Source organism: Musca vetustissima, unplaced genomic scaffold (genome assembly GCF_032173495.1).
Source record: "Musca vetustissima isolate MV318-11 ecotype Yass unplaced genomic scaffold, APGP_CSIRO_Mvet_v1 utg9089, whole genome shotgun sequence".
Taxonomy (NCBI): domain Eukaryota; kingdom Metazoa; phylum Arthropoda; class Insecta; order Diptera; family Muscidae; genus Musca; species Musca vetustissima.
Window position 1 is genome coordinate 251,121 of NW_026880574.1, and position 27,973 is coordinate 279,093.

General features: G+C 34.0%; 1 protein-coding gene and 1 long non-coding RNA gene across 2 annotated transcripts in view; one reads left to right on the forward strand and one right to left on the reverse strand.

The window, feature by feature from the left end:
* LOC133326251 (cytosolic carboxypeptidase Nna1-like) overlaps positions 1-18,141 on the forward strand; it is a 37,762-nt gene extending 19,621 nt beyond the window's left edge. Inside the window, exons 2-3 of the mRNA XM_061534934.1 lie at positions 16,522-16,700; positions 18,070-18,141. Of these exons, the coding sequence (XP_061390918.1) occupies positions 16,522-16,700; positions 18,070-18,141 (251 nt within the window). The remainder of the gene's footprint in view (positions 1-16,521; positions 16,701-18,069) is intronic.
* Positions 18,142-25,479: 7,338 nt separating this feature from the next.
* LOC133326257 (uncharacterized) lies at positions 25,480-26,292 on the reverse strand. The gene is made up of 2 exons (XR_009754183.1): positions 26,167-26,292; positions 25,480-25,716 (listed from the first exon to the last, which is right to left on the reverse strand). It is a non-coding gene; the product is annotated as an uncharacterized LOC133326257 (long non-coding RNA).
* Positions 26,293-27,973: the final 1,681 nt, after the last annotated feature.

Below are 27,973 nucleotides of genomic sequence, written 5' to 3' on the forward strand. Positions count from 1 at the left end.
TTCTTACATTCGCTAAAGAATTAGCGGGCATAGATTATTTAGAGTGTAAATGAACCAATATATTGAAAAGCTAAAATATTTAAATAATTTTTATAAAGTTTACTTACCAACTCAAAATCTGAAATGACAAAAATAGTGAAAATTGCGATTAAAAAAATTATAAAAAGGACAAATAACACCTACAAAATTAATTAATTTAATAATTATCAAAAAAATAATTAATAAAATTAATTAATTGCAATAAGTAATTTAAATAAAAGTATTATTTTCAACATTTATTTCAAAAGTAAATAAACGATTTTCCAACAAGAGATATTATTTTCAATTTTCCGATATTTCGTATTCACACACTATATCTTGAATCTTGGTGGAAAAATGCCAGCAGTTAGAACAAGTTAGTTATGTGAATGGGCAACTACCTTTTTCAATAACCACTGAAAATATTTTTATTGTAAAAATGTAAACCTTCAGCTAACGTGAACTTGGTATTTTTTTAGTGGTTTAGGTTCAATTGAAACTGTAATTATTTTTTTCTGTTATGATGTAAAATTTATTGATAAAGTGCCTAGTGCCAATTTTGGTATTTTATTTATTTTAATAAATTTTTCTCCATTATTTGGGATATCTTCGATATAATGGTACCCCCAAATTTAGTTTTTTGACAAATTTTTTTAACAAAAGGGATGTAATTTAGTATTCTGAATTCTCATTGGCTGTGAAATGCTCGTACCAAAAACTATCAATGTTGTAGTCTTCGAACCAACCACCATTATTTGGAAGCTTGGGGGTTTTGAGCACGTTTTTCAAACAAATTGGCGATAATTCAAATTTAATTAAGGTATGTCATTATTTTAAGACCACAATACATAAGAATACGATTGCATGTTATTCTTATATTAAATACTGTCATGAAATGAAATTTATAGTTTTTTTTCTTATATTTGATCCGCGGGTTTTGATTAATTTTATTCGATTTTCAGAATCTGATTTCACAATTGTAATTAGTGTTCATATTTCTACAAAACATGTTAAAAAATAATTTGATTATTTCAACTTTAACAAAAATTGACCGCCGTTTTCGATCCACCCTATTCCATTTTTATGACATGTTCATATGGGCATTCGAACAACGTGGTTCGCTTTTAGAATTACGTACATGAATTAACCCGTTCATACAACACTATTCTTAATTCGTGTCATCAAATTTATTTTTTCAAACTTTTTGTTTCTTGTTTTACACCAAAAATTTAAAATAATAAAATAATTATCTTTCTCCTGACTATAGTATGAACCCATATCTATTTACTTCTAATTAATGTATTCCATTTTTTCTGAAAATATTGTTGTTTTCATACATTTTTATATTTTCTAAATTCAAATGTCGCATATAAAAGTTTGGAGAATTTTTTGTTTGAGTTTCTCCACATTTGTTTCTTGTTTTTTTTTTACGCTTATTAGAACCAAGGGGAAAGAAATTCATATTGCATAACAAAATTTACATCCTGCTGCATATATAAAAACTAGACAATTTTTAACTTTTCATTCATCATTTTCAATTTTACTGAAAAAGTTTGAAAATTGTATAAATATTTTCATGCTGTCAAAATTAATTTATTTTCGATAAATCCTCTCAATCGTTAGGGATGGGACGAATTTCTTGGTTATTCAGAGAGTAATTCGAATTGAACGCTCAGAAAATTTTGTATGGGGAACTAAGTAATTACTTCATAATTAAAGGTCGAACAACGAAAATGAGAGGGAACAACGCTCGGCTGTACAAGGCATTAGGTTTTTCTTGCACTATCGCAATCAGCGTCCTCGAAACCCTTATATCTGATCTCTGGGATCTCCGGCCCATAGTGCTTGGGTACTAATTACACTTATAAAAGTTTTTTTTTAAACAAACATATTAATTTGATTTCTAAGCGAAATGGATTAAGTTTATAAGCTTACACAAGCTATAAATGACAGATTTGTCACAATTTTAAATAGCAAATATCCTATGAGTCCCATAAATTTTAAGTCTATTTTCAAGAATAAAGTATATTTACGACATATATGCTGAATACTTAAACCAGTTAACAACAACTTGTAAAAGGTCCTCGTTTTATCTACAACAATAAACTCGGTGAAAGCACCCACTACATAAGAAAGCTTATTTATTATTCAACAAATGACAACTGTAGCTCAATGTGGTAGAATGCAAGACTCACGCATACATATGCATGTATATGTTCCCTACAATGTGGCAAATGTTAATAAAACACAACAAAAATATACATCACCAAAACCCAGAGAAATGAGAAGCCTCAGAAGAGGAGAAAAATAATAATAAACAACATTTTTGTTTTGTTATGAACAGAACAATCTCACACGCACACACGCACACACATACACACACTCCTCTCATTCATTCACATACACTTGCACAGCAGATACAAAGTAAAGACGACAATAATTTTTTTGGTGCAATATAGAATAGAAAGGAAAAATAAATGTAGATTATAGACAAGAGAAGACAAGACAACAACAACAACGCTAGATGAGGATGGGAACAAACGACGAAGACGAAAAAGAAGAGGGACAAGTATAGGGAATAAAAACACAAGGAAAAGAAGAAGCAAAAACCAGCTGTAGCTGTAGGAGGAGTAAAAGGCAAAACAAAAAATAAAAATGAAAAAGACATTTTCGCGCTGATTTTAGTTATCAACAAAACGAGCAACAGCAAAGTCGCCAAGCTACACAACCACCAGTCGAGTCAGTCGAGTCGAATACACCACAGACACAATCTCAACGTCGTACACATCTCGCACGAACGCGTCCGCGTAACCAAAACAGTTGTCGTACTTTTGCGATAATTATTATTCTTTTTTGCGTATATTTTGAATGTCTCGAAAGACGACATATGGAGATTTAGGTTGGATATAAATGTTAATGGAAAACGGTGTAAACGTCGTTTGGAAAATTCGTTAAAAACAAATAGTCTGTAGTGAATTACAACAACGAAAAATAACGCGTAAATTACAGTAAAAATCTTTTGGAGGATATAAAAAATAATTCAGAGAAATATTTTAAAAATTGTGAATATTCTTTATGGAAAAATCTCGAAAAATATATTTGTAAAAAATCTGTGTTTTCATAGGAAATTTTTTTTATCAAATTTTTGAATTTTATTGAGTGTCTTGTTTGTGTTCAAAACAAAAAATTGAAAATCTCCAATATCAAGTGCATGGTGTACAAAATAATTTTGTAAAAATTGAGTGCAAAAGTTTAAAATCAATAAACTTTTCGTTAGAAATTTCAGAACTAAATTTTAAGTTTTGAATTTGTGTTGTTGTGTTTGTTGCTTGTCTGTCCTAAATGAAAGACAATCAAAAAGGTAAAAATATTTAAGAATCAACAAATTGTTTCAAATTGATATTTTGAAAAAATCTTCTAATGATTTTGAAATCCTCTTTTAATTTTTTTTTTTTGGATTTTTTGTATACAAAATTGTGTTTATTTGTGAAATTGAAAATGTTTACATTGCTATCTGCTTGCTTTTGACATTTCACTGGCATCTCAGGAACAAGTATTGCGGATATTATTGTGTTTGTTTAATTTGATCAGAAAGTTTTCGATTTGTTTGGAAATTTGTATAGAGTGATTTTTGTCAAAATAAAATACTTTTGATTTTTCCTCTTGGATATCAGTGCAGTGAAATTTTAAAAACACATTCTAATATAATATGGGAGAAAACCTACAAAATATTAAATTGCGGGATATTTCAAAATAATCCCAAAATCGTAGTGGAAGTCCTTTGTGACTTGAAAAAAATAAAAAATTTATATAAAATTTTAAGGGCTGAATAAAAATATCGAATAGCTGTGTCCAATGTTGCGTATGAACAATATTCAACATAGAATGCACATACAAACCGATGGATATTGTAAAAATTATTTGGAGAAAATCTTAAATGAAGAGACAGGTAAATATAAACAAATCTCTAAAGAAATGTGGAGTTTTTCTGTGATAGAGTGGTGTCCTGTGGAAATGTGGTGTCATCAGTTCAATGTTGTCCTTTATAAATACAAAAAACATTTTTAAGTAAAATAAACAGTAATATTCTAAAATTGAAAGTGCAGCTGCGAATCAATATACAAACGTTGTTAAAATTTTTAAATAAATTTAGGTTTTTATGATTGAAAATAAAAAATGCCAGAGCAAAGATGCACCGGAAAAAAAACTCCGTTCGGGAAGGATAGGTTAGATAATTTTTTTGACAATTTTTTATCTCCGACTTTGTAATATGTTTAGTATTTGAGATTCTGGTATGTAATATTCTTCAGAGATCCCATTATGTATATATATATATGTTTTGTTTGATCAGCACAAATTTCTAATTCGATTTTGTACATTCATAGCTACTACAATCTAATACAACTCGTATTGAAAATGACACATCGGTCTACAGTTTGATGTAGGCCCATATAACGGTACCAACACATTTTTGCACTTTTTCAACAGAATGAGTTGTAATTTGACATTTTCAATTTATATGAGGCAAAAAATAGACTCTAGGCAACTTTTTCATCGACGTGGCACTTTTTCATCGACAAATTCGCCATAGTTCAAATTTTAGTTTATTATAATTTTTGGGATTGACGTGTTTTCAGTCAAATGAAATATGAAATATTTTTGTAAAATATATTCTCCTTGTCTTGAACCATAAATTTCGTATCACATGCCGATATTTTTTGATCTCCAAATATTAAAAAAAATGTCGCTCATAAGATTATAGATAAGGTCCTCCAAGACAAAAAATTAAAAAAAAGATATTCGTACGTTTTAATAGTCGTTTTCCAATTTGTATCAAATCATTGCTCAGAATACTTTATATATAAGCTATTTTGTTGTTTTTTGTTTGGAGCATTCAGTTGTTAGTTACAGGGTGCTAAAAATGGATGTGAACAATGAGAAAATTCGGTACATTTTACAGTTTTTTTGGGCAAAGGTGAAAATGCAAACCAAACGGCTAAAATTGTGAATGGTGGCTATGGTTCCGATACTTAATTTTGGTAACGTAGATTCCGTTGAGGAATTCATAGAAATTGGCCAACTGATTAAAAATTATTACCGCCAGAATCATTTGTTCGATGAAGTGAGTATTTTATCACTCACAGGCTAGTTACAGGGTTAATAAAGGTGTGCCATGGTTTTATGTCCGTAACACATAAACCAATGATTTCATGCTACATTTATCTGAAATAATGTCAAGGGCTATGTGGTAGATTTTGCCGAGTAAAATGGTTATTAGGAATGCATACTTGGTATTCCTTTTGATTTTGAAGTTTTGCCAATGTTAAAATTTTTTTACTAGTTTTCTGTTCCGGAACTTTTCGTATTTTGTTGTACTTTGAGAGCGATGTTGACGTTTTTCCCTTTTTACTAGCTTTACTATTAAAAAAAAGAATTAAAACAGAACAAATGTGTTATGTTTGGGGTGGTCCCCATTTAAAGACGCCCCTCTCCCGTCAGGTTTGGGGAAATTTTTAGCTCGCTTTTTTAACCGAATAGGTTTTTATATGATATTTTGTATTATAATTGAGTGCCAAAAATATACCACGGCTTAACCCCCTTAAGAAATACCCGATCGTATTTTAAATGACCATCTTATTGTAGACGCATTCACACCGATTTAGAGAATTCCAGAATTGTCCGCCGACAAAAATCGTTGACCATTCATTTTTTCTGCATGTGCTGGAATCGGAAAAATTATGATGCACTATCATTCGTATTCACTTGTTTGTTCTTCGAAGGTCTCCAAAGACATTAGACCAGTAAATTGTCGTGTATCACTCAGAATTGGTGGAGAAACATAAATACCAAATTGCTACAGCCAAAAACGTACTCCGCGAAATTATTTTCTTTCTGACCAACATACAGTAACTTTGGTTAGAATTTATTGAGATTCTAGAAGTATTTTATCCTTTGATCATGCAAAATACCTAAATTTCGACAGGTTAAAACCTTTTGTTATCATATTGGTTTTAAACGTGATGTTTCTTTGGACCAAATTCGTTTCAGACAATGTGGAGTCGATTTACAAATATCCGTCCGTCTTTTCGTCTGTCTGGCTGGTACGGACGATAACTCTCGAAGAGAGTAACAATTTTCATCCGGTCCACTGCTTCTGGTACTTCCCCACAAAAGGTCAACATTTTTAAGTCGTATGTACGAACGGAATATCCAAAATGTTTCCAAACTTACATAAAATTTTAAGATGGGGTATATAAGGCAATCTCTTCTGGTACCTACCCAAAGATGATCAACTTAACCGCCCAAATGTGTTATGTTTTAGCCACATTTTTCACACGAAGTGACCTTAATATGATATTGTGGGTTCTTTAAGGATCCAAAGTTTTTTCTAGACATTTTACAAGTCTTCTGATTTCTTCTTATAAAAAAATATGTCTGGAGTGCACAGACATTATTTTTCTATAAGAAGAAATCAGACAAGACTTCAGTACATCATTGATATTGTTTTACTGAAAATATAGATAAATACTCCATTCAATTGGAAATTCTATACATTAGGTTTCCCCCTTGAATCCCCATAAATGTGATTAACTTTGCCGTTTTTTGCACAGATATCGTTTAACATTTTGTTATCCAGGCATGTCATATTAAAAAAAATCATTTATTATTTAGAATGGGGTTTAAGTCCATTGTAGGTTCTGATACAAATCTTGGTTCCCTAGAAAAGTTTACAAACCATATTACGTTATATATTCGATCATGTTTAACCCTTTGACGTATCAATTAGCGAAACGAAGTTCGCTTCCATCTGTTAGCACACAACTTGCACTAAGTAAACCGGTTTTGATGCTTAAGAACAGCCGCAAAACGAAACGAAATGTGTATGCATGTAATAAAACTATCGATAAAAGAATCGAATCATAATCATTTTAGGCACAGAAATTGTACCACGAGTCAGACTCGTGGAAATACGTCAAAGGGTTACGGGCAAACAAATCAAACCCAAGCCTTTAACAAATCAAACTAAAGCCTTTAAGGGGACCCCCCCCCCATTCACGGGGTCAAAAAAGTTTGTGACTTAATTCGAATCTACACTAATTCAAGAATGTCCCTACAAAATTTCAATTGAAAATCTCAAGAACTCTTGAAGATATAGCCGATTTATTGTGTCAGCATCAAATGACGGCTGAAGGGCTTCTCAAACTTTAAACCCGTTTTTCTCTAAACGAATGGCGGGCACGATAACTCAAAAACTAATAACCCAATCGATTCAAAATTTTTACACGTTTCTCCGTGAGTGTATAGTTATCGTATGAACTAGGATAAAGCCAATCGGTGAAGAACTTCCTTATTTGTTTAACTTGGTTTTTGGTCAAAAATTGGCGATTTTCCAAAAATATTTTTTTAAAGGTCCGCCATTTTGTTTATTTTAGAACGAAGTCAATAATCCTAGTTCATACGAGAGCCAGACATGTACTCATTCTAACACCGTTGGAATTTTCGAATTTTGATGTTCCAGTGAATTCGAAAAAATCGCCATCAAAAATAAGGACTATTTTTAATTACAAAAAACAACAACAAAACAATAAGAAAAATGTTTTGTAAATTATTTTTCTTCTCTTTTACATCATCAAATATATATATGCAAAGTTGCATACCTTAACAAGCATTGGTATTGATTTACCAGCCCTTTGAAAACCTTGAAAAATTAAAATCGAGAATGGGGGGAACCCCCATTAAATATTAGGTTGGAGAAAAATAAATCCATTAATTTTATATGATAATATATTTTTATTAGGACTTTATTTAACATGCTTCGGAATGTCCGATTTGGGCCAAATATGCACCGCTTTGTAGTATGATTTGTTGCCATTTAAAAGGTGCCTTTCTCATAGAAGATTATAAATATTTATGTTTTCCAAAATTCTACAACCCTATTCAACCTTCCGGTATTTATGACCCATAATTTTTATATCTTTCCTTTTAAATGATTTATTATCTAAAAATAGTTTTTCGAAAAGTTTATTACGCCTTTAAAGAAGTTCTAATAAAGTTAATGCACTCGGAATTGTCACCATTTTATTTGGTTTATTAGAGCTACAGAGTCGCATCTTCTTGCAATAAAAACCGACATATAAACTTACGAACTACTACTATTTGACATCTTGTGGCAACAAAACATAAAAATGTTATCTATGTGTACGTGTGTGTGTAGCAAATGACAACTAATAATCATAAAAATTGTGTGACAGCAGCAGTAATAACAACATCAGTTGTTGTTATTATGGTCACGGACCAAAGAAATGCTTCCCCTGCTCTATTCTACGATTCTCTCCTGGTCAATGAATGGATGTTGTTATTCGCATGATTGCTGTTATTTCGGTTGTTTTTATTGTTGTTGCTACTCCTGCTGTTGGTGATAATGATTTTGGTAAATTTGGTGTACCACAAAATTTACGTGTCTAAATTATATTTTGTTTGGCCACTTTTCATATAAAAATCCAATAAAAAAAGAAAACAACCGATTTTCCACCACAGCGCACACATCCATTGTCATCTGTCCATTGGTTAGCCAAAATCTGTTCGTCAAGTGACGAACAAAAAAATCCATTCAATTGGAAATTCTATGCATTAGGGTTTCCCCCTTGAATTCCTATAAATGTGATTAATTTTCCATTTTATTGCGGTTAGAGGGAGAGAGAGAGTGATGGTGAGTGAAACGGGAAACAAATGATAGGGCAAGGAGAAGGAGGAAATAAGCAATGTAACGCGCGTTAACCATGTTAGCTATGAGTGAAGTGTGTGTGAGTGTGTTTCTCTGAAAAGCTGTTGTAATGTTTGTCCGACAATAAAGGAAGTGTTGCCAGCAACAGCAAATCAAACATACGAAACACTTCAGTAGTCAAGTTCGTCGTAAACAATTTTAAATTTGGGATGATTTTTTGTGGCAGATGGGCAAGTCGAAATCTGTGTGCCCTGCAGTAGTAAATGGATTTTGAAAAAAAAAAATACTTTTTTCAAGGATCTTCAGACCTATAAGCTTGGATTATTAAAATAATATTCTTTCAAGGACCTTCAGACCGATAAGCGTGGATTTTTAAAAGAATATTTTTCAAGGACCTTCAGACCGATAAGCGTGGATTTTTAAAAGAATATTTTTCAAGGACCTTCAGACCGATAAGCGTGGATTTTTAAAAGAATATTTTTCAACGACCTTCAGACCGATAAGCGTGGATTTTTAAAAGAATATTTTTCAACGACCTTCAGACCTATAAGCTTGGATTATTAAAATAATATTCTTTCAACGACCTTCAGACCGATAAGCGTGGATTTTTAAAAAAATATTTTTCAAGGACCTTCAGACCGATAAGCGTGGATTTTTAAAAGAATATTTTTTCAAGGACCTTCAGACCGATAAGCGTGGATTTTTAAAAGAATATTTTTTCAAGGACCTTCAGACCGATAAGCGTGGATTTTTAAAACAATATTTTTCAAGGACCTTCAGACCGATAAGCGTGGATTTTTAAAATAGTATTTTTCAAGGACCTTCAGACCGATAAGCGTGGATTTTTAAAAGAATATTTTTTCAAGGACCTTCAGACCGATAAGCGTGGATTTTTAAAAGAATATTTTTTCAAGGACCTTCAGACCGATAAGCGTGGATTTTTAAAAATAGATTTTAACAATATTTTGATAGTACTCTCTGGCAAAGTTACGTAGTTCATTTTTCAAGGATTCTCACACCATTGAACTTGGATGTAGTCAATAATAATTTTTCAATGACCTTCAGGCTATTATTTGTGAATTTTTACGATACTTTGGGTTACAATTCTGAATGCTAACCAATACTGTCTGTAATATTCAATCGGTCATCTGCTGCTTGCTGCTAAATTCAGCATCAACACGATTTAACTGATGTTCGTTGTTGTCGAAATTGGTGCTACTATCAGTAGCTCGATCCAATATTGCTGTGCCACCACTACCATCACCAGCAGTACAACTAAATGGACATGTTCGACAAGAGTTGTACGTGTTTTGCATATCCTTGCAAAATACAGAAACAACTACAAAATTTCGGTGTACTAAAAGTGTGTAGCATCGCTGGGAATGTATGTGATGGTGAGTGTAGTATACTCACGCCCACCCAACCGAGCATACATACATATTCAAACTCCATATACGAGTAAGAAATATACAGCCACAGAAAAATAGCCAATTGATGTAGTTGTGTCGAAGTAGGAGTGGTGGAGCGGTTGTATTGTATATGTGCTGCGGCTACTGTTGTTGTGGTTAAAGTGCAAACGGACATTTGAATTTATACCCTCAAATGAAAATGAATTTGTGGAAATTTTTTTAAGAAATCTCGTTTTCTATCTTTTTTATATCATTTTTCTTTGTTTCCAAAAAAATCTATATGTTTATGTTCCACATTTGTTGCTTGTGTTGGTTCATTCTTTGTTTTCAGTTATTTTTCATTTTTTGTTTTTCTTGTATTCCACCCTGCAGTGTCTCTGTAACCATATTCATTTCAATTTATCTTAAATCTACACTTCAGCACATTTTCATTAGAGATTCAAACTGTTTTATTTGCACTAAAACTACCAAATGATACCGACCGATTCGAACACATGCCATCCATATATATATATAGAAAGACTGAAAAAAAGATTGCTTCCATTTCTTATGAAATGTCAACAAGAATTATGGAGTCACTGAAAAACAAATATACAAAAAAAGAAGAAGATGAAACTAAAAATGTAATGAAATGAAATGGGATACAATTGAGTTGGAGGATTATGGATAAAGAAACACACACATGCACGCACAGAATATATTTTCTTTATGAGCTGGAGTGTATTTTTCTATGGTACTTGTTTTTCTTTTTTACTGAAGTGCAGAGGAAATAGTTTTTCTTAAGAATATTTTTTCGAGAGCTTTCAGGGCACTGTATGTGGATTTTTAAAAAAATAATGTTTTAAGGACCTTAAAATCAATAAAAGTGGATTTTTTTTAATAGAATGTTTTGAATGATATTTATATCAATAATATGTAATTATACCCTACACAACTATGTTGGCAGGGTATTATAGCATTGGACAGTCCTAGACCCATCTTTAAGTATACCGATCGTCATACCTCGAATAGCTGAATCGATCTAGACAATTTCAAGGACTTTAATACAAATATAATTGGATTTTTAAACATATTTCTACGAAGGACCTTCAGACCTAAAAATTAACATTTTTAAATGACCTTCATGCCAATTAAGGATAATTTTTAAACCGGTAAACTTTCAGACCCATATAAGTGGATTTTAATTAATATTTCTTTCAAGGTCCTTCAAACCATACAACAATTTTAAATTTAAAAAAAATTATTTTTTCATGGACATGAAGTTCCACAATCGTGGATTTATAATCTTAATATATAAAAGAGCTTAGAAGCATGTTGTATATATATATATATATTGAACGTATATAGCTAGAATCTTGAAATTTTATATAGAAATGCTGTTGATGTATGGAAATGGGTTAGAAATTCGTACCTATGTATATAAAATGTACAAAATGATATTAAATTTGGTACTTTTTGCATTTGAGTACAGGATTGAGATAGCTTTAAACCAGTAAGGAAAGTAGTAAAGTCGGACGGGGCCGACTATATGATAACCTTCACCATTTTGAGTATATTCAACAGATCAATCCTAACAGACATCTCATTTTTAAGGGACCAGTTAAGGGGACTCCCCCCCCATTCTCGGGGTCAAAATTTTTGTTGATATAATTCGAATCTACACTGATTAAAGAATGTCTCTACAAAACTTCAAGTGAAAATCTCAAGAACTCTTGAAGATATAGCCGATTTATTGTATCAGCATCAAGTGACGGCTGAAGGGCTTCTCAAAATTTAAACTCGTTTTTCTCTAAACATTTTTTTACGAATGACGGGCACGATAACTCAAAAACTAATAACCCAATCGGTTCCAAATTTTGCAACGTTTCTCTGGGAGTGTATAGCTCTCGTATGAACTAGGATAAAGCAAATCGGTGAAGATCTTCCTTATTTTTTAACTTGGTTTTTGGTAAAAAATCGGCGATTTTTCAACAATATTTTTTCAAAGGTCCACCATTTTGTTAATTTTAGAGCGAAGTCAATAATCCTAGTTCATACGAGAGCCAGACATGTACTCTTTCTAACACCGTTGGAATTTTCGGATTCCGATGTTCCAGTGAGGAGTTATCATGCCCGCCATCAAAAATAAGGACTTTTCTTTAATTACAAAAAACAACAACAAAACAACAAAAAAAAATTTTGTAAATTATTTTTCTTCCTTTTTTAATCTTCAGATATATATGTGGAAAGTTACAAACCTTAACAAGCATTGGTATTGATTTACCAGCCCATTGAAAATCTTGAAAAATTAAAATCGAGAATGGGGGGGTTCTATCTAACTTTATTCATCGTATGAACCAGGATTATTGGCTTCGCTCTAAAATTAACAAAATTTCGGAACTTTGAAAAAATATTTTTGGAAAATCACAGATTTTTGACCAAAAACCAAGTTAAAAAATAAGGAAGATTTTCAACTATTGGCTTTATCCTCACTTGAGATTTTTACTTTAAATTTTGCAGGAACATTCTTGAATTAGTGTAGATTGGAATTAAATCAACAAAAATTTTGACCCCGAGAATGGGGGGGTCTCCTTAAATCATATTTTTTTTAACGATCTTTAGATTATTCAACGTGGATTTTTAAAATAGTTCATCAAGGACCTTTGGATCATAAAATTACAACAGACAAACGGATGTAGCTAAATCGAAATAGAATTTTATTCGAATCAGAAGAATAGAGGTACTATTTGTGGTCTACGATGAATATTTTAATAATAGAGGTTGATATTTTTTATTTCTGGTATTTTCTACCAACTGTAGTTAATTTGTAATTTTCGTTTTTAAAAATCCAATCTATTTTTTGAAGTCTTCAAATATTGAATCAAGGATTTCAAACTAAAATTAATGTATACGTAGTTTATTCTACCTGTGTTCATCATAAACATATTCCCATCCATCACATTCCTCTATTATCACGCCGCCTTTGGCTAAACAGTATTTCAAATAATAAAAAATGAAATAAAAAAACAGAGATGACAATTTCACAACGAAAATTGGATTATTGTCTAACAAACCCGTTAGAGTTATGTTCGCTGCCAAAAGCAATATATTCGAGAATGATAGTAGCTTCAAGTGACACTTTGCTATAATTTTGAAATTGTTTCTAATATCCGTTAACGCAGTTGGGGGGTATTTTCTATCGTTCTTTATACTACACATAGTCGTTGTAGTTATTCAGTTTGTTTTGACAACAAAAAGGGGGGAAAGTTGGGAGTCGCTCCACATTTCAGCATTTCTTTTTTAGTTCTTCCATTAAGCGAATGCCATAAAGTTGATGTGTTGCTATTTATAAAAATAAACTAGATTTTTGTTGTTAATATTGTCTTTATTTAATTTTGGGGGTTGTTAGTTTCTAACATTCTTTTCTGATGTTGTTTATTTCATTTTTACTTTGTGGCAAATATAAATTCAGTTGACAGTTATGAGAGAGTTTATGATGCCTTTTTTATATTCAATTATATTTAGTTTATTTGTGGCATACAAACATGTGTTGATTGGCTTTAATAGGGTGATTTATATGAGAATATAGAAAATTACAAAAAATAGAAGCCATGAAAATAGGACAAACTATGAGTTCATGACAGGACAATTATCATTAGGTATCGACTTTTCAAGAATATTTTCCAATGCTTATTTTTTAAAGAATATATTGTCAAGGCCTTAACAGGGCCTTAAAGGATATTTTTCCAAGGACCTATACAAGGAGTGGATTTTTTAAAGAATATTTTTCCAAGGACCTAACTGAGGCGTGGATTTATTAAATAATATTTTTCAAGGGCCAACTGAGGCGTGGATTTATTAAAGAATATTTTTCAAGGGCCAACTGAGGCGTGGATTTATTAAAGCATATTTTTTCAAGGCCCTAACAAGGCGTGGATTTATTAAAGAATATTTTTTCAAGGCCCTAACAAGGCGTGGATTTATTAAAGAATATTTTTTCAAGGCCCTAACAAGGCGTGGATTTATTAAAGAATATTTTTTCAAGGCCCTAACAAGGCGTGGATTTATTAAAGAATATTTTTTCAAGGCCCTAACAAGGCGTGGATTTATTAAAGAATATTTTTTCAAGGCCCTAACAAGGCGTGGATTTATTAAAGAATATTTTTTCAAGGCCCTAACAAGGCGTGGATTTATTAAAGAATATTTTTTCAAGGCCCTAACAAGGCGTGGATTTATTAAAGAATATTTTTTCAAGGCCCTAACAAGGCGTGGATTTTTCAAAGAATATTTTTTCAAGGCCCTAACAAGGCGTGGATTTATTAAAGAATATTTTTTCAAGGCCCTAACAAGGCGTGGATTTATTAAAGAATATTTTTTCAAGGCCCTAACAAGGCGTGGATTTTTCAAAGAATATTTTTCAAGGCCCTAACAAGGCGTGGATTTATTAAAGAATATTTTTTCAAGGCCCTAACAAGGCGTGGATTTTTCAAAGAATATTTTTCAAGGCCCTAACAAGGCGTGGATTTATTAAAGTATATTTTTCAAGGGCCAACTGAGGCGTGGATTTATTAAAGTATATTTTACAAGACCCTAACAAGGCGTGGATTTTTTAAAGTATATTTTTTCAAGGCCTAAAACAAGGCGTGGATTTATTAAAGAATATTTTTTCAAGGCCTAAAACAAGGGGTGGATTTTTTAAAGAATATTTTTTCAAGGCCTAAAACAAGGCGTATTTTTCCAAGGACCTATGCAAGGCGTGGATTTATTAAAGAATATTTTTTCAAGGCCTAAAACAAGGCGTATTTTTCCAAGGACCTATGCAAGGCGTGGATTTATTAAAGAATATTTTTCCAAGGACCTATACAAGGCGTGGATTTATTAAAGAATATTTTTCCAAGGACCTATACAAGGCGTGGATTTATTAAAGAATATTTTTCCAAGCCTTGGAAGAGGCGTGGATTTATTAAAGAATATTTTTCCAAGCCTTGGAAGAGGCGTGGATTTATTAAAGAATATTTTTCCAACGTCCACCAGAGGCGTCCACCACAGGCGTGGATTTATTAAAAAATATTTTTCCAAGGTCCATCAGAGGCGTGGATTTATTAAAGAATATTTTTCCAGGGCCAACTGAGGCGTGGATTTATTAAAGAATATTTTTCAAGGGCCAACTGAGGCATGGATTTATTAAAGAATATTTTTCAAGGGCCAACTGAGGCGTGGATTTATTAAAGAATATTTTTCCAAGGGCCAACTGAGGCGTGGATTTATTAAAGAATATTTTTCCAAGGACCTATACAAGGCGTGGATTTATTAAAGAATATTTTTCCAAGGCCTACTGAGGCGTGGATTTATTAAAGAATATTTTTCCAAGGGCCAACTGAGGCGTGGATTTATTAAATAATATTTTTCCAAGGCCAACTGAGGCGTGGATTTATTAAAGAATATTTTTCCAAGGACCTATACAAGGCGTGGATTTATTAAAGAATATTTTTCCAAGGACCTATACAAGGCGTGGATTTATTAAATAATATTTTTCCAAGGTCCAACAAGGCGTGGATTTATTAAATAATATTTTTCCAAGGACCTATACAAGGCGTGGATTTATTAAAGAATATTTTTCCAAGGACCTATACAAGGCGTGGATTTATTAAAGAATATTTTTCCAAGGACCTATACAAGGCGTGGATTTATTAAAGAATATTTTTCCAAGGACCTATACAAGGCGTGGATTTATTAAAGAATATTTTTCCAAGGACCTATACAAGGCGTGGATTTATTAAAGAATATTTTTCCAAGGACCTATACAAGGCGTGGATTTATTAAAGAATATTTTTCCAAGGACCTATACAAGGCGTGGATTTATTAAAGAATATTTTTCCAAGGACCTATACAAGGCGTGGATTTATTAAAGAATATTTTTCCAAGGACCTATACAAGGCGTGGATTTATTAAAGAATATTTTTCCAAGGACCTATACAAGGCGTGGATTTATTAAAGAATATTTTTCCAAGGCCCTAACAAAGGCTTCTTTATTTAAATTTTGAAAAATGTTGAAAAAATATAACAACAAAAATGCTGACATATTATAAATACATTTTGGCAAATAATTTTTGCCCAAAAATTACATAATTTTCATCTTATTTTTTTCAAAATCTTAAATACATGTCTTTAAAGCAAATTTATTGTTGACAGCTGTTTTGGCATTTGTCTAACATCTACAATTTTAGAAAATGTAAAATGATGTTTTTTTTGTTTTTGTTCACACACATCTGTATGTGTGAATGTAAAATTTTTTCACTTACAAGGCAATACAACAACATTCCATGTAAAAATTATTACAATAAACATCTAATAAACCACCTCATTTTTATTATTCCCTTGCCATTACAGGTTTTCTTGGTAGTTTCCTATCGAAGGGCCTGAAAACCAATCAATTAGAAGTGAATACCGATGAGAAAACATTGCGACCAATAGCTCGTCTGAAAGAGCCACGTGACTTGTTTGCCCTGCCCAAAGATAAGGATAATGATTGTTCACAACAGGCCCCCCGATGGCCGATTGAATGTCAGGTATGTATTATTCAGCTCTATTACAAAAAATAATTGGATCATAAAAAATTTTGTTGAAAAAGAAAAAACAATTTAAAACAACAATGTTGTGTTGCTGGCCATCGTTACACCTTCACAGACGATTGTGAGCAAAAAAAAATGTACCACAAAATGTTGTTTTGCCAAAAAAAAAAAAAAAAAAAACAAACCACAGAAATATGAACAGCATCATAATTCTTGCATAAATAAATGCCATCGAATGCTGGTGATTTACGTTATATTTTCAGAAAAAAAAACAACAACAAGAATTACTAGAATATATGGCAAAGGCCCAAAACAATGTTAGTTTTATGTTAAAGATAGTACGAGGTTTGGTATGGTAAGGAAAATTAATTGAAGATAATATTGCAAAATAAAATTTTACATGATGTTAAGAAAAATTTTCCTAAATATTAAGCTTCGAATCTTAAATGAAATTTCCTAATGAGTCCCTTCGGTTAGAAAATTCAACAGGACCTATACATGAGGACTATATTGATGATAATAGACCCACTTTACATAAAATTAGTAATATAGGTCCATATTTTATCCCCAAATACAGATCGTTTCCATTTGAATTTTTTTAGGGATTTAGGGATTTCAAATAGAAGGGCCAATCATTTTCAAATCCTACGTTATGGTGGGTAAGAAATTTTTACATCGAAATCTTTTTATATAAATCCAAGTTTTAATATATCCCCTCGCATCACTGTGAAGGATACAGAAGGGATTTAGGGGATTTAGCTCCATTTTCAAACAGAAGGGACATTAATTTTAAATTTCTAGGTAATGGTAGGTAAGAAAATTTCATGTCGAAATCTTTTGATATAAGTCCATGTTTTAATATATCCCTTACCTCATTGTGAAGGGTATAAAAAGTTCTGTCGGGAATAATTATACCCTTCACCACACTGTGGTACAGGGCATTATGTCTTTGTGAATATGATTGTAACAGGCAAAAGGAAACGAGAAAGACACATGGTTCCTTTTGAGAATATGCATAGTAGAATCACTTTCTGAGTCGATTTACGCATGTCCGTCTGTCCGTCCATGTATTTTTGTGAACAAAGTACAGGTCACATTTATGATCCGATTTGGATGGAATTTGGCATAGGCCACTTATTTGGCCCAAGGACGAACACTACTGAAATTGGGAAAAATCGGTTCATAGTTTTGCATGCATACGAATCCAATTCTCGAAAAACGACATTATTCCTGAACTAAATGACCTAATGGGATGTGAATGGAACTTCAGCAAGAACAGAGGACTTCAGCAAGAACAGAGAATTCCTAGAAGAGTAGGGAGACCAATCATTAAGAATAATTTTGTCTAAATACCTTTTCTTTCTAGAGCGCACAACAGGCCTCCACATGTCCCACAACGGACATGTGGTGGTGTAAACCACCCCTCTTTTCAAACTAACTAATTAGATTTAGCTCCCATATATTTTCGTCCGATTTAATGTAAATGGTGCACCAAAGTCCCTATATATCTTTCGATTTGCACGAAATTTGGTACAGCGTAATGAATTAGGTCTAGAATGATGTATGTTAAGTTTCCTGAAAATCGGTTCAGATTTAGATATAGCTCCCATATATATTTTCGTCCGATTTAATGTAAATGGTGCACCAATGTCCCTATATATCTTTTGACTTACACGAAATTTGGCACAGCGTAATGAATTAGGCCTAGGATGAAGTGTGTTAAGATTCCTGAAAATCGGGTCAGATTTAGATATAGCTCATATATCTGGCCAAATGAAAAATGTAGTATCGGTTGTAGAATGACATGTTTATGGATCCAATTTCATTTTAGTGGTCCTTTAACAATGCGACGTCTGTTAGGATTCATCTGTTGAATATACCCCAAGTGGTGAAGGGTATCATATAGTCGGCCCGTTCGACTTTACTACTTTCCTTACTGGTTTTGACTTGTTTTATAATCAATTTTAAGTTCTCTAACAGTGAAACCTTAATATTTTTGTCATAACCCGATCTTAATCGGAATTTATGTCCTCATGTCATTTCCTCACAAAATCCACAAATCCTCCCCTACTCAACATCAAAAAAAAAAAAAAAAATCAATTTTGTTTCATCTCCGTTACATTGAAACAAAATTCAATTTAATCAATCATCATTCGTTTAGAAAGTAAAGTTATTTCTAATCGATTGATTTGGTTTCCAATTTATTGCGTCTAGCCCAGTTTTCACATCAATCAAACTTGCCATTGAAAAACAAAACAACAAAAAATCCTGCAGCCTCCTTCATACACCTTTGCTAGTTAAAAACAAAAAATGATTCCCGGCCTAAAGTGGCGGTAGGGGAAAATGAAAAATAACTGCAAATCAAATTTGTTTTATAAAATCGAATACTAAACCAAACAACAGCACAGCCACCACCCCCTCCACTCAGCGATTGGATAACAACCACAACATACACTCAACCCACAACTCCCCACCTAGTATTCAATAACAACAAATCCACAAAAAAGCTAAAAACAAAAACTCATCAATCATTATTTAGTGGCGCACGAGGTAGCTTTCGCTCCTCCAGGTTTTTGTTGTTTTAGCAACAACAACAACATTGCTTTATGTTTGGTTAGGTGTTTGTGAAAAAGTGGACCATAGAATCATTGGTGGTAGCCAAAATGCGTCTCAGGGGCATTATTTGATAGAAAAAACATCAAACACACACACACACTCATACATACACAAAACTTTTCATTTCGAAAAGGGAAATTTAACAAGGAAAATTGAATTTTGTTGGTCTTGTTGTTTACTACCACCCATACACTCATGTGCATCATACATACCATAGGAAACCAAAACAATACTCGTACAATCGTTGTACATATCTGGTGCACACATTGCTCCGACTTTTGAGGGGTCATTCATATCACCCATCGATATATGAATTTGGTATTCAGATACAGGCATATCGTTATGTATGTATGTATCTCCTGAGAAATTATGAACTAACAGATAGAGCAACAACAGCAAGGGAGGAATTGAGAGACATGAGAATTTCAGGGGTCACACTATGGAAACAAAAAATCCTCTGTCTTCATAACTCTTCATAACAATAGATTTTTAAGCGGTCCTTACAAATTCATGGATTTCCTTCGTTAACCTTACCGGTATATATTTTACAGAGAGCACATTTGTGTGTTTTCATGTACATTTGCGGAGCAGTCTATACATTTACGGAACATGTTCTAAAAGCCAGGCACATATCTTTATTATACCATTACGCAGAATGAATGCGATTGGGAAATGTGGAGCTGAATACAAAAAAAAAAAAAACTATTCGAAAAACAACTACCAGATAAATGGACGTCTTATTAGACAGATTAAAGGAGATTTTTCAGCTGTAGAACTTGAAGTCTTACTATAGAGAAAATCCAAATGTAACAATTGCGATCTCTATCACCAAAGGGATAAGGCTAAATCGAGGTAATACTTTATTCTGATTAAGATTATGAGTAATTTTCGCGGTTCATTTATCCATGTTTATTCTGTAGTGAGCATCCATGTTTATTCGACGGCGAACATGATTGGCGATCAGTGGAAAATTCGAATCTCAAAATTGTAACGCATACATACCTGTCACTGGTATGAATTAGGATTATTGACTTTACTCGAATATTTGCACAAAAAAGGGGACAGTTTTTTCTTTTGAGAATTACATATCTTTGCTCCATAAGCCGAGCTTAAAAAATATTTCCAGGCGCGTCGGTCTTGCACGCAGCTCTTCCAATTTGAAAGACCATGTTCGGCAATGTTGTTTTCCACTCCATCCATTCACACAAGATGGCCTAGCCAACGTAGTCACGGCAATTCGATACGTCTGACATTGCCGATGTTCGAGAATAGATGGTACAACTCACGGCGATATTCACCGTGAACGCAGATCGGCCCACAGATCTGCAGGAGAATTTTTCTCTCAAACACCCCAAGAGCTGTCTTATCTGATTGCGCAAGTACTCATGCTTCAGATCCATACAACATCACGGGTAGTATCAGCGTTCTGAATTGCTTTTTTAGACAATAGTAGAATCTGTTGGTTAACAATATTCTCCTTCGAATTTCAAAACCGATGTCATTAGTTTTATTTATAGCGGTACCAAGGTATAAAAAAATCTTTGACTACCTCGAAGCTGTAGTTCTCAAGTTCCAAAGTTGATCCGAGTCTACTGGACGTCTTATGCGTTGATACCATCAGCTTGGTCTTCTCGCCATTTATTGCCAGATCCCTTCTCAATGTGTTCAAAGGTAGCTGTTACCGCTTCCAATCGACCATTATGTCGATGTCATCGGCGTAGGAGAGTAACATGTGTTGTTTGGTGCCATTTCTGTTCACCTTTGTCTCCTGTATGACCTTTTTTCCAGCAGGATGTTAAAAAGGTCCCACGACAAACTGTCACCTTGTCTGAATCCTCGTTCGGTAGTAAAGAGCTCCGAGAGGTCCCTTCCGACTTTAATTGCTAACATTGCGTCACTCAAAGTAATCCATCATAGCCGTATTGATTTTGCAGAAATGCCGAACACAGACATGGCATTAAACACCTCTGAACGGATAGGGCTGTCGAATGCGGCTTTATAGTCGACAAATAGGTGGTATGTGTCGATGTGTTTTTCGTGGGTCTTTTCCAGGATTTTGCGCAGAGTGAAAATCTGGTCAATGGTGGATTTGCCAGGTCTGAAGCCGCATTGGTATGGTCCAATAATGTCATTGACCAATGGCTTCAATCGTTCACACAGCACACTGGATAGCACTTTATATGCGATGGAAAGGAGATTTATTCCTCTATAGTTGGCACATATCGTCTTGTCTCCTGTTTTGTGCACGGGACACAGGATGCTGAGGTTCCAATCATTGGGCATGCATACATCTAGCCAAATTGTACTAATCAGCTGGTGCATGCTCCTGAACAGCATCTGGCCACCAGTCTTGTATAGTTCGGCTGGTAACCCATCAGCTCCTGCTGCTTTGTTGTTCTTGAGCCGATTAATTGCTTTTATGACCTCATCTTGGCTATGTGGTATACACTCTATACCATCATCTCTTATTGGTTCTGGGGTATTTTCTTCAGCGCCACTATTTGATACCAGAAGCTTTTCAAAATGCTGCCTCCAGATGCTCAACACGCTGTCTGTATCTGTCACCAGGTTTCCTTCTTCATTTCTACAGGAGGATGTGCCTGCACCAAAGCCTTCGGTTTGGCGTTTTACTCGTTGGTAATCTTTTCGGACTTCCTTCTGACTCCTGTACATCTCGATTTGCTCACGCTCACGTATTTCTTGTTTTTTCTTCTTTTTTCTGAAAAAAAAAACGTTTCTACTCTCTCCTTTTCTCCAGATAGTTCTCCATTACGTTACGTGTTGCTACTGTCTACAGGGTTGCCTTGTACGCTGCGTTTTTCACATCAGTAGCATTACTTGGTACCCAAGTGTTGTTTTTGCTGCAGTTTGATGGGAGTGGGCAATTCTTTGCCATTGTGCTTTTATACTATTATCGGGACAAGAAGTGCTTTCTTCACCCAAGTGTTGTTTTTGCTGCAGTTTGAAGGGAGTGGGCAATTCTTTGCCATTGTGCTTTTATACTATTATCGGGACAAGAAGTGCTTTCTTCAAGCAGATGGGTAAGTTGAGCTAAATAGGCCTTGGATACCTGTTGTGTTTGCAGCTTTTCGACGTCGATTTTCCGTGTTGTGTTAGATCGCACATTTGCTGCAATATTAAGACGAGTGTGAACCATGGCTGCTCCAAGGTAGTGGTCCGAATCGATATTCGCTCCTCGGATCGATCGAAAGTCTAATACACTGGATGAATGCCTTACGTCTATCACAACATGATCAATTTGATTTCTCGTTGCTTGATCAGGAGAGATCCAGGTGTCCTTGTGTATATCGAGATGCTTTAATCAGGTGCTGCTAACTACTTATTCCTCCATAGTTGGCACATATCGTCTTGTCTGCTTTTTTGTGTACGGGACACAGGATACTGAGGTTCAAATTGTTGGGCATGCATTCCTCTAGACAAATTGTACTCAACTGGTCAATGATCCTGCTGCTTAATTATTCTTCAGCCGATTGATTGCTATTCTATTCTTGGCTAGGTAGTATACATGCTATACAGTCATCTCTTATGGGTTCTGGGGTATCTTCTTCACCGTCACTATTTAATACCAGAAGCTTTACAAAATGATCTTTCCAGATCCTCAACACGGTCGATTGTATTAATAGTCTCTGAGTTATAGTGTCTGCCAATCGTAAAAACTGTGTTTCGAGAAAAATGGAATTAAAAAAAAAATCACTTCAAATTTTAAAGAGACTTTCTTGAGAAGTTATAGGTTCAAATTAAATAATAATAAAAAAATAGATTTTTGGAAACCGAGAATGACTTTTGCGATCAATATTAATGGTCCCTTTACCATCGTTATAGGCAATTTCCACTGTATATGGAGAAATATAATAGTTTCACTACATTAGGATCTTACGAATAATTCTGATCAAAAACATCATCGTTATTTTAATATTTCGTGATTTACATATGTTCGATGTTAGGTCGAGTAGGACACAAGTTCCATTGTGGTATGATCGGTTTAAGGAAGGAGTTCAAGCAGATGCTGAAAATCGTCTAGCACGATCCAGATAACCTGAAAAATATCATAACTAGTAAAGAATCATGGTAGTATGGCTACTTGCCACAAGATCGTACGATCAATAAGAAATACCACCTTCAAGTTATACGCCGTTTTGGGCGAAACAATTTGTGGGAAACGCACAAAATTGTTGAATACCCAATTATGGATGTTGCACCATAATCGAGGACAGTGCGTGAATTTTTGACTACAAAAAATGTCTCATTACCGTATATACTTCACTTGGTCCCAAATGACTTTTTCCTATACCCAAAACTGAAGACACTAATAAAAGAAAAATGTTTTGCTACGATTGAGTTTATTAAATAAAAATTGAAACAGCAGATGTTGGCTATACCGAAAATGGGGATCAATTTGAAGGAGATAAACTAATTATTGATGAATAAAAAAATACTTTTTGAATAAAAAGAATTAAAATAAAAATATTTTTTTTATCAGACCTGGGGGTATGGGGTTTCTGGTGCACATTTCGAGGGTATAAAAATCTACACATACTATGGGGCTTTTATAGATGTGCTGAAGACCAGTGAGTCTTTATAGATAGGATAAAGAGCCAAAGAGACTATATAACCGACCTGAACACCGATCAATAAGGCTTTATGAAGGGCAAATGTGGCTAGATAGGCGACCTATTGGCTGACCAAGGAGACATTATTAATAAATTGAGTCCTCATATACTTTCTGGTGGAAGTCGCACCAAAGATCTCTTAATGACCTTAAGGAATTATTTACACATATGGACGACTCGTGATGAAGTCTGTCCAAGGTTAAAGAGATTCTTTGTAGACTATATATACGTTGTAGTCTGACCAGAGATTCTTTATAGGCGAGTTGTAGAAAGTTTCAGTAAGATTCCAAATACTTATCTATAAAAACTCCTCAAGTTCGTCTATGGCGCTTAGCTTTGAGTCTATAACTACTCAATGGCCCTTTAGATGGTATAGAGATATATAGAGATTCCTTTAGCTGGCCGATGGAGGTTCCTCTCAAATTGTCTAAAGAGAATCATTCTTACTTTTTCTAATCTGCATTTAGATTTAAAATATTTACAATGCGACCAATATGTTTTTCATTAAATTAATTTTGTATCAAATAATCTCTGTATGTGGCTGCCAAAGAAGCTGACACCAATTCCCAACAATACTAACCATTGAATTAACCTTTCACATATGTCGCTTTTGTTTTTAGTAATCGATATGCTTGATATGCATATAAACACCTGAGGACGTGCGTTGTAACATATCCATTTGGTAATAATGAAAATAGGAGTGTGTGTGTCATTTAAGACATAACAAAATTGAAAATAAAATCATCATTAGAAATTCGATTACACCCAAGATGGCAAAGGCTTTAGGATATGGGGCACACTTTATACGAAAATCAATAAAATGACAGGCAGACAGACACCAACAGATATGAAAATAAAAATTCATTACAATTTCAATTTCTCAAGAGATTCAAAAGTTATTTTGTATTTACAGTCTGACCACCTCTCTCTTTACAAATTTTCATTGAATACCTTTGAAATTTGTTGAATGAGAAAATTGTTTTCCTTTTTTTCTTTACAATCAATAATCCTATTATTTTATTCTTGTTCTACAAAGAATAAAACCACAGCCAAATATTTCTCTATTACTTTTGTGGTATGGTAAATTCTGAGCATTTAATTTGTTGCAATTACATTCCAGATCTAAATACCATTTTTTATTGGTTTTGAAATGTTGACCCCGAAGCAAAGTAAAAATTACTAAAAACCTAACAATCTAATAGTCTCTGGCACATTAGGTATAATGGGGGGTTGTTGTGAGTATTTGGCTTCAACTGGAAATACGAATTTATTGTTTAATAATTCTCGGAAAAAGAGATGCTGTATCAGCCCAGCCAACACCACCTCACTGAAATTCATTGTAAATGTGTTGTAACCACAAAAAAGTAAAATACTGACCACTAACAACTAAACCACAAACATTTATGTTTAGCATTCAAAATTTGTTGGATTTTGTTCAGAAATCGCAAATTAATGATAGTGGTGGATGGTGATGCTGTTGCTAATATACAGGGTGAGATAAAAACAAGGCTACAAAGTCAAAAGCCATATTTTTTACATTTTTTTTTTAATTTTATTGAATGAAAGCAAAAAATTTCGGAAATAGCATCAAATTTTAGAATAAGTTTAGATTTATTCGAATTGGTCACCTTTGGCACGAATTATGGCCTTCAAAATGCGAATGAAACCGTTACACGCTGCCCGAATGCTGCTCTACGGTATTTTGGCCCATTCCCGGCGAAGCGTTTGCTTGAGGTGACCGACACTTTGGTATTTTTAGTGCCAACCTTGCTTTCCAAAATACTCCAGACACAATAGTCCAACGGATTGGTATCCGGAGATTTTGTGCGCTCGAAATTAAGCGAGGAACCTCATTTTGTAAGCATTCTTGGATGGTGCATGCGATGGTATGAGTCCTGTTGGAATGTCCAAGGTCTGCGGCCAAAATGTTTGTCTGCCCAAGTCTCTAATACACCCTCCAGAATATTTTCGCGATAATAATCGGTGTTTATTCTGATGCCAAAATACGAGCGGAGAGCGGCTCACACCATCACCATGACCGGCGCTTGAGTTCTGGTGGCCAACCGCCTACCTCTTTGGCAAGTAAACACGATAATTTTTTTTGTTTACAAACTGCTGGACAACGAAAGTTTTCTCATCGGAGAAAGCCAAATTCGGCAGTTCACCACTTTCGGTCAAGACATTTTTCTGGAAAATTGGTATTATTTAGTGCCAACCTTGCTTTCCAAAATACTCCAGACACAATAGTCCAACGGATTGGTATCCGGAGATTTTGGTGGCCACTGTGCGCTCGAAATGAAGCGAGGAACCTCATTTTGTAAGCATTCTTGGATGGCGCATGCGATGGGCTGAGTCCTGTTGGAATGTCCAAGGTCTGCGGCCGAAATGTTTGTGTGCCCAAGGCTTTAATACACCATCCAGAATGTTTTCGCGATAATATTCGGTGATTATTCTGATGCCAGGGTCGATTAATACGAGCGGAGAGCGGCTCACACCATCACCATGACCGGCGCTTGAGTTCTGGTGGCCAACCGCCTACGTCTATGGGAAGTAAACACGATAATTTAGTTTGTTTACAAACTGCTGGACAACGAAAGTTTTCTCATCGGAGAAAGCCAAATTCGGCAGTTCACCACTTTCGGTCAAGTTTTTTTTTCTGGAAAATTCCAACAATATGCTTGTGTACGCTTGCAAACAATGTAATGAACTGTCACTGGAATAATTTTAACAGCTGTCGGAAGCGTGGCTTAGAAATGACAGCAGTCTTAAATTGGTTGCAGTTTTTTTATCTCACCCTGTATATATATATATATATATAATGCAAAAAAAAACTAGTAGTCGATTTTCACAATTCCCCCTAGATACCATTTTTTTTATCATTAAAACATTAAAACCTCCCGACATAGCCTGATGGCCAATTCTGGCCGTTTCTGGTCAATTGTAAACGGTTTGAAACAGTTTTAATGCAACATCGATAATTTCTCCGATTTTATCGACATTTTCGACGACCGGCCCAACTGTGCAAGGTGCATCTTTAACTTCAAAAATTCCTGAACGTAATCTACGAAAGCAAAATTGCACATAATTGGCTGTTAAAGTATCGGAACCATAAACACCATTCACAATTTTAGCCGCTTGACTTACATTTTCACCTTTGTCATAGAAAAACTATAAAATGTACCGAATTTTCTCTTTGTTCACTTTCATTTTAAACACCCAGTAACACACAATTGAATGCACCCAACAACAAGTAAAAAAGTGTCAGTCGGTGTTGCCGACAGATATATACCCCTAGCCTGTAGTTTGCGAAGATCTTCGGAAATACACACATATTTTATTAAGCTTTATATAAGAAATATGTTTTTATCAAAGAGGTTTCGGATTTAATGTTGATAAAATTTTATAAAATATTGACCATTTGTGAGGGAGATACCGGGAAGGAGTATACTACTGGGTCCCATCTTCGGATTAGATATAGGCTTAGTAAAGATAATAGGTTGTGCAAAGTTTGGTTAAAATATGACATTCCATTCGCCTGATATTGCATTAATATATAGTGAAAATTTTGACCATTCGTGGGGGAGGTACCAGAAAGAGTGGACCAAATCTAGACTTCGTAAAGATAATGGGGTGCAAAGTTTGGTTCATATCGGACATTCCATTGTGGGGGAGTTACCATAAGGAGTGTACGAACGGTTCCAATCTTCGGAATTGATCCAGGGTTGGTAAAGATAATAGGTTGTGCAAGGCTTGGTTCAAATCTGGCATTACATTCGCCTGATATTGGCTTGACAAATATTGAAATTTTTGACCATTTTTGACCTGATATTGAATTTAGAAATATTGAAAATTTTGACCATTTGTGGGGGAGTTACCATAAGGAGTGTACCAACGGTCCGCATCTTCGGAATAGATCTAGGGTTGGTAAAGATAACAGGTTGTGCAAGGCTTGGTTCAAATATGGCATTCCATTCGCCTGATATTGCATTTATAAATATTGAAAATTTTGACCATTCGTGGGGG